Source organism: Camelina sativa, chromosome 17 (assembly GCF_030686135.1).
Source record: "Camelina sativa cultivar CO46 ecotype springtype chromosome 17, ASM3068613v1".
NCBI lineage: Eukaryota > Viridiplantae > Streptophyta > Magnoliopsida > Brassicales > Brassicaceae > Camelina > Camelina sativa.
The window spans coordinates 14,753,606-14,761,672 of NC_141896.1; the positions used below are offsets into that span (position 1 = coordinate 14,753,606).

The window sequence follows — 8,067 nt, forward strand, 5'->3', positions numbered from 1 at the left end:
CGGACGGATCTGAGAGACGTACCGGAGTGAAAACCGGCGGCAGAGCAGAGAGAGTAGCGGCGAGAGAGATTTGATTAACTGGTGGGCTTTTGTTTGTGTTGGTTTGCTTTGTGATGGAGAAAACAAAGCTCATAAGTGAAAGTGTAAAAGGGGGATGCCCAGAATTTGTTATTAAAAATTAATTTGTAAATTTTAAGAGAGCAATTTTTCTAAATATCGTTAAAATAAGATTTTTTCCAAAAACACCATTTTTAGTTTTTACTTTTAAAAAATATTACTAACATTAATTTTTTCCAAAAATATCATAAAATTAACGTAAACTTTTTATATTCAAAACTAAACCCTAAGGTCTCTTTTGCTCTTATGCCTGTTCTTTAAAACCTGAGGCTATTCTTATTGTGTTGCAAAACTCGTTGCAGCTACAACCTTAACTGGTTTACATTTCGCTACAACAACTCTGATGACGATTGTTTTAAGATGTCTTGGTTACATTCAGCCTTCTCATCTCCCGTTTACGGAGCTTTTGAGATTTATTCTGTTTGCAAATTTCTCGATTGTTGGAATGAATGTCAGTCTTATGTGGAACTCTGTCGGTTTTTATCAGGTGATTAATACTATCTTAGCTTGTATCTATGCAATTGCGCAAAGAAAATCATCTAATCTTTATTTCGTTGTGTTCTGTTTTTTTTGTGTGTGTCAGATTGCTAAGCTCAGTATGATTCCTGTGTCCTGCTTGTTGGAAATGGTATTCGATAAGATTCGTTACTCCAGAGACACAAAGCTTAGCATAGGACTGGTTCTTGTTGGTGTTGGTGTTTGCACTGTTACTGATGTCAGTGTAAACACTAAAGGCTTTGTAGCCGCTGTCGTTGCCGTGTGGAGTACTGCTCTGCAACAATACGTAAGTGTTCTTAAGGCATCCGTGCTCTTATGAAGTAACATATCGTTTCTTTGTTTTGAACAAAACTAAATATTAGTGTGGTTTTTAAATGATGCAGTATGTACATTACCTTCAGCGTAAGTACTCGCTTAACTCATTCAACCTATTGGGACATACCGCTCCAGCCCAAGCCGCAACATTGCTGGTAGTTGGCCCGTTTCTTGATTATTGGCTGACAGAAAAAAGAGTAGACATGTACGATTACAACTTGGTTTCCGTGGTAAGCACCAAAATCCTCAAAAAGTTTCATCCCTTAGTCTCATTGGAATTAGATTTAACTTTCCTCTTCTCACAAGAGCAAAATCACATCACCATGTCACTACCTTATAAATTTTGTGCAGTTTGAATGGGATAGTATTCTTGTGTTTTCGTTGTTTGGTACCAACCTTGTTTAGAGTCAGCATGCAGAGTCGAGCAGATCTATACGAATCTAGCTTGTTATAATGCCTGCTTCTTAGTTAACTAACAAACTGTTTCTCTATGCTTAAGGCCAAACTGTGTATAAACCCATTCACGTTCTTGAATTTTGCAGCTATTTATAACCCTGTCGTGCACAATAGCGATAGGAACCAACCTAAGCCAGTTCATCTGCATCGGAAGATTCACGGCGGTATCATTCCAAGTTCTGGGACACATGAAGACGATCCTGGTGTTGATAATGGGCTTCTTCTTCTTTGGTAGAGAAGGTCTAAACTTGCACGTGGTTGTCGGAATGATAATTGCAGTACTTGGTATGATCTGGTACGGTAATGCCTCCTCGAAGCCAGGAGGCAAAGAGCGACGAAGCTATTCTCTTCCAACGACCCGTCAACAGAAACATGGAGCTGCTTCGGATTCTGACGACAACGAAGACAAGCCTAGTAGTAAGTAGTAAATTATCAGGAACACCACATAGTTACGTCTCTGTTTTGAGTTGTTCTTTTTAGCTTAATTTATCATTCTTGTGTTAATTTTGGTTGGGTGCGAAAAAGGCGATTTTTTTTTCATACAGAGACGATTGGGATTTTTGTAATGCTTTTTTGGGGAATCAAGTTACATCAACTCACAGCTTTCCATATTGCAATTAGACATTCATTTTATTTTTTTGGGGTTTTTATTGCCGATAATCATACATGCTGCAGGCTCTGATGTGTGCCAAATTGGTGGACAATGGAGAATACTCTTTCTGTTTTGATCCTTATCAGACAAACCACCTAAACCCTCAGATTATTGTCCTGAAAAAAAACATTTCATCTGTCTGAATATCAGCATGTAGATATAGAGGTTTCAGAGTTGCTAGTTGAAAATGCAAGAGAATGAAACCAAAACTTGATCCAAGAAAGGGAGGATGTTGAGAAAATTTAAGCTACCAGACCAGGAAGGATTGCTAGTTCTAACACTAATAGATGTGATAACAGGGATTATCTAGTAGCATTCGATCTCTTCAGACTCTTTTGTTCCAAGGTTATACTAGTGCTGGGCACGGGACGGGTACCCTTGAATTTTCTCCGACCCTTTACTCGTCCCGACCCTAACGGGTAACAGAAAAAATTTACTCATATTCGACCCTTAAATAACGGGTACCCGGAGAAACGGGTACCCAGTAAAAAATAGTTGACCCTTTACTCGTCCCGACCCTTTATTATTACTCGGAAAATAAATACCCGATAAAAAAATGTTAATAATCGCAATAATAATTTTATCTTTTGAAATCCAAAAAATGAAAAATTCATAAATTTATGCAATATATAGTTCCAAAATTATAAAATTACGAATTTTGAAAATAAAAATAATATATTAATTCAGTTAGGCTAAGTTGAACTTAGGTTTTAACTCTAACTCTATAAATTAATAATAAATAATAATAATAATAATACAAAATATTAACGGGTATTTACGGGTCGGATAGCAAAACGGGTAAAGGGCCGAGTAACGGGACGAGTATTGAAAACTAAACTAATACCCTATACTCGTCCCTTACTCACGGGTAATATAAATATAATACCCTTTACTCGACCCTAAAGCTGCGGATACCCTTTTTTTTAGGACGAATACGAGCCGAGTAACGGGTCGAATATGGGTAACGGGTATTAATGCCCAAGCCTACTAATCGAGGTCATGACGACATCAATAAACATGAATATTGCATTGCTACGCATATGTTTATTATCTTTAGCAGTTTAGCTAATTGAATAATATAATGTTAGAGAAGTGTGAGATCTTTTTTAGAAAAATTGCAAAAGTAGAAGCACGAAGGAATAAAAAAAAAGGTATATACTGCATTGCTATGCGTTATTCTAGTTAGTGCTGGGCACGGGACGGGTACCATTGAATTTTCTCCGACCCTTTACTCGTCCCGATCCTAACGGATAATAGAAAAAATTTACTCATACTCGACTCTTAAATAACGGCTACCCGGTAAAAAATAGTTGACCCTTTACTCGTCCCGACCCTTTATTATTACCCGGAAAACGAGTACCCGATAAAAAATGTTAATAATCGCAATAATAATTTTATTTTTTGAAATCCAAAAAATGAAAAATTCATAAATTTATGCAATATATAATTCTAAAATTATAAAATTACGAATTTTGAAAATAAAAATAATATATTAATTCAGTTAGGCTAAGTTGAACTTAGGTTTTAACTCTAACTCTATAAATTAATAATAAATAATAATAATAATACAAAATATTAACGGGTATTTACGGGTCGGGTAGCAAAACGGGTAAAGGGCCGAGTAACGGGACGGATATTGAAAACTAAACTAATACCCTATACTCGTCCCTTACTCACGGGTAATATAAATATAATACCCTTTACTTGACCCTAAAGCTATGGGTACCTTTTTTTTGGACGGGTACGAGCCGAGTAACGGATCGAGTACGGGTATTAGTGCCCTGGCCTAGGTTATACGCTTTAGTACCGCGACAGTAATATCCATTTGTTTTGGCTGATAGAACCATCCAAGTACTCCCATGTTCCACAGTAATACTTGAATTTTTTTAATAATGCGATAAATCAAATTTTTGCTAAAGAAAACATTTAAATAGGCCAACATCATGTAACTAGAGAAGTGGCATAAAGATCCAGGAACAAAATAGTAATAAAATAGTAGTGAAGATCTCTTATAAAAGACCCAATATTGAGTCGTGCAAAATTGTACGAATAACAAAACTTAAAACCAGTCTTTATCAAAGATCCAATCCAGCTGCAGCTAGCAACATTGGCTTAACGCTTCTTAGACACACCAACAGTCTTTCCTCTGCGACCAGTTGTCTTGGTGTGTTGCCCACGGACACGGAGACCCCAGTAATGTCTCAGACCACGGTGGTTTCTGCTCATTGTGAAGAAAACATGAAACCCACCAATTTAGATAAAATCAAAGAAGCAAATGGTCTCACGTATACAATGAATGGGATCAGTATTGAGTTTTACCTGATTTTCTTGAGACGTTCAAGATCATCCCTGAGCTTCATGTCAAGGGCGTTGGAGACAACTTGAGAGTACTTGCCATCCTTGTAGTCTTTCTGTCTGTTCAAGAACCAGTCTGGAATCTTGAACTGTCTTGGGTTTGCAACAATGTTCATGAGGTTGTCAATCTCAGCTGCAGATAACTCACCAGCCCTGACGAGTTGATATCAAAAATTAGACAACAATCCACTCATAAAACACGAATTGCAAAATAGGGATACACAAGAATACTCAAATATAATCTCAAAAACACTAGCTATTCTATTCTACAGTTATTATCATAGTTCCACATAAAACTAATCTGGTCTATGGAAAAAGAAGTGCTAATTTCAATTCAGTGACTACCTCTTGTTCATGTCGACATCGGCTTTCTTGCAGACAATGTTGGCCAATCTCCTTCCAATACCCTTGATAGAGGTAAGTGCAAACATAATCTTCTGCTTTCCATCAACGTTAGTGTTGAGCACACGCAGAATGTGCTGGAACTCCTCATTTGCAACCAGAGACTTCACACACAGTAAACAAAAATCACAAACCCATCAGAACAAATTTACAATATCTCCAATAAAAGATCGATTTGGTTCTTCGAATCATGAAATTAATACAAATCCTACTTCTACACTTGAGTGTAAATCTAAAATCGATAGGAATCAGGAAATCAAAAGTAACGAATCTGAGAGCCAATAGTTTTTGGGGAAGATAATAATACGAGAGAATCGGGAAGCGTAAAACATCATTACCATTTTGATTTGAAGAGAAGAGGGTGCCTGAGAAAAGATGAAGCTCTATCGCCGTCTTCAAGCTTTCTCTCTTCAGTGTATATAGATTCAACAGCCAAAGCTAGGGTTTTTTTTTCCGGTTTATATAGCTCTTTTTTTTTGGCTTATCGAAAATACTGAATGTTGAAAGACCATTATACCCTTAAACGACCATTGAAACTTCAATATTTCGGCAGGCCTTTTCAAAAATAGTACTTGGATATAAAACCGACGGGTCTTACAACAGATAACCGATCCAAACCGACGGGGTTGGGAGAGATTTATACCGGTTGATGAGTGAGTGTGATAGTGGTTAAACAAAAAATTACCCAAATAAAGGTAATTAATAATTTATAATTATAAAAACTATAACTCAGATACCCCGCGATATTGTGGAGAATAGTATTTCAAAACAAGTATATTATTAAAATATTTGAAAATATATGGTAAATAATAAAAGTAAAAATTATTTCAAACGAAAAAAATAATAAGTAGGGCTAAAACTTCATAAATATTAGATATATATATATATAACTGTGAGTTTAAAAAACACAACTATTAAAATAAAACTTATACTAAAAATAATATAGTAAAAAGACTCAACTCTAATTAAAAATTATAAAATGAAAAGTCATAACGAATCGAGACAATTCTACTTAATTTGTATGTATTATAAGTAGAAAATATTGTATGAAAAAATTATACTAAATAAAAGTAGGAGCTATAAGCTTCTAAGGCTGTCCACCTAAGCTTTAAAATAACCAATAGTGATTCAACATGTCACTAAAGACATCTTTAAAGGGATAACTTTTTTTTGTGTTCTTAGATTAAATATATTAGGAAAATAATCTAAGATCAGTTGTTAAGAACTTTTGCTGAAAAGTTAGTTATAGGGAGAACATGTTTAAGATCATAAGATTTAATAATATAATATTTAAATTCATAAGGTTTGATTCAAATTCAATTTCGAATTTTATATTTTTGGGTTTTGAAAATTTGATAACAAAAGTGACATCCTATTGTAGAAGAATTTGTAGCTTTGATTGAACTCAGAAGAAAAACAAAATTCTATGATCCCACTAAGTGTTAACGTCATTCAAATTTTCATATGTTCAGGTCAAAGACTCTGAGATGAGTTCATAAACAACCAAAACATTTCAGAGTTCAACCAATACTTTACAAGCTGCAGAAGTAAGAAGAGAATACACAAAGGAGCTTTCATTAGCCCAGAAGCAAAAGTTTCCAAAGAATGATTTATATAAACCCATGGATATGTAGTAGTCGATCAGATTCTTCACTTCTAAATCAAGCTTCCAAAGGTTCTTCAAGAACTGCAACCACAGAAAGCATGTCTGAGTTTAAGATTCTTTGTGTGAAGCAATTATTACTTGTACAAACATTACAAAAACCTTTTCTCTTTGTTGGAGTGCTTTCTGCATTGGAAGCGATCGATGCTTTTGTTGGCACATCAGGGAGATCCAATTTATCAGGTTCTTCAGGAACGAGCTATGTCTTAGGCACTTCAGGCATATCTTCATCAACGAGCTTTAAACAAAACAAACATTACAATTTAACTCTATTCAGGAAGTAACAAAGTAGATGTCAATAGGCACAATATATGTGGTCCTAATGCAGGAAAATTTTGTATCTGAGAAACAAGCGAACCCATTATGTAACATACCTGACTTTCTAGGTTGTCGAATTCTGCTAAGATCTCTGCTTGTTGGAAGAAGCATTGATAGGGGTTCCTGTTTAGGATGAACCAAAGCAAACCATGGAGGAATCATATGAGACCGAGCAATCTGAGTGGTGTACCGAGCTTGACCTAGAGATCCAACAAGCAGGCTTGTGGTCATTCCCTTTAAAGCGCATATACCAACCAAGTACTTTGCCCATCTCAATGGAAGTCGCATAGACCAAATTTTTCAAAACTAAACACACCAAGATTCATGTAGAAACGAATCAAAGTCTCGGGGGACAATACCTTGAGATCATTGCGAGAGAGATCCAAGGAAACCAAACCAACGATCTTCCCTAAAGCATCAGGAATAAGCTTAAGCTGACGATCAGAAAGATCAATCCTTTCAACGACTCCACCATCTTCAGCTCCCTTAATCACAGCTAAAACCTCCTCATTCACTTCATCCCCACCGTTCAACGACTCATCAACAGCCAAACCATAAACCCTACAAAGCTCCTCCTCCAAATCCCTCAAGAGCTTCTCGTATCCCTCGTGAACTTCCTCCAACTTAACAACCGTAGCGTAAACCTCTTCTTCCTTAGCCGCATCCTCCGGAGACAACGAATCGTTGAGATCCGCCGTCGGTGGATCAATTCAACGATAACCCAGAAACCGTAGCGTAAACCTCCTCATTCAACGATAACCTAGAAAAAAATCAATTCGCCATCGGAAGGAGACGAGTCACAATTACCTGAACCAGAGTCGCCGTTGAGATCCGCTGTCGGTGGAGGTGATGAGTAACGGTTCGAACAGTCGGAGGTCACCAAAAGTTAAATCATTCTCCTCCATTTGCAACTGAATTTTGGGACAAATTTCTTCCAAATTCACAAGGAGTTTGTCACGATATCGAACAAAATGAGGAATGAAAAGTTTTCTCCGTTGCAAAAATTGTTTTCAATGAGACAATGTCACGTCGCATAAGAACAACACAAAAAACAGTTCTCAAATAAGATCAGTTTTTATGATCTAAGCCCACTTGTTAATTTTTTCCAAATAAAAAAAGCCCAAGAACACCCTATCAGATATACCGATAAAGATGGCCTAATTAACATTTTTAGAAATTTGCAGAATTTTATATATTATGAATTATTTTAAACAACCTATCAGGATTTGACATGTCATTCACTAACATTTTCTAAATTTCCAGAATTTTTTAGAAAAAGGAAAATTTTAAA

The 8,067-nt window shown here is 36.0% G+C and overlaps 2 protein-coding genes and 1 long non-coding RNA gene across 3 annotated transcripts; 1 reads left to right on the forward strand and 2 right to left on the reverse strand.

Annotated features, from left to right (window-relative positions):
- Positions 1-376: 376 nt before the first annotated feature.
- On the forward strand, positions 377-2,021 carry LOC147923743 (UDP-rhamnose/UDP-galactose transporter 6-like). Its single transcript, XM_087497024.1, has 4 exons — positions 377-604; positions 701-901; positions 999-1,160; positions 1,473-2,021. Exons 1-4 carry the CDS (start codon positions 461-463, stop codon positions 1,809-1,811), a joined length of 846 nt encoding a protein of 281 aa, XP_087353150.1. The 5' UTR covers positions 377-460; the 3' UTR covers positions 1,812-2,021.
- Positions 2,022-3,945: 1,924 nt separating this feature from the next.
- On the reverse strand, positions 3,946-5,348 carry LOC147923744 (small ribosomal subunit protein uS13z/uS13y/uS13x-like). The gene is made up of 4 exons (XM_087495948.1): positions 5,134-5,348; positions 4,739-4,899; positions 4,358-4,546; positions 3,946-4,256 (listed from the first exon to the last, which is right to left on the reverse strand). Exons 1-4 carry the CDS (start codon positions 5,134-5,136, stop codon positions 4,151-4,153), a joined length of 459 nt encoding a protein of 152 aa, XP_087352074.1. The 5' UTR covers positions 5,137-5,348; the 3' UTR covers positions 3,946-4,150.
- Positions 5,349-6,235: 887 nt separating this feature from the next.
- LOC147923745 (uncharacterized) lies at positions 6,236-7,860 on the reverse strand. Its single transcript, XR_015586146.1, has 4 exons — positions 7,136-7,860; positions 6,833-6,976; positions 6,561-6,696; positions 6,236-6,482 (listed from the first exon to the last, which is right to left on the reverse strand). It is a non-coding gene; the product is annotated as an uncharacterized LOC147923745 (long non-coding RNA).
- Between the last annotated feature and the right edge of the window lie 207 nt (positions 7,861-8,067).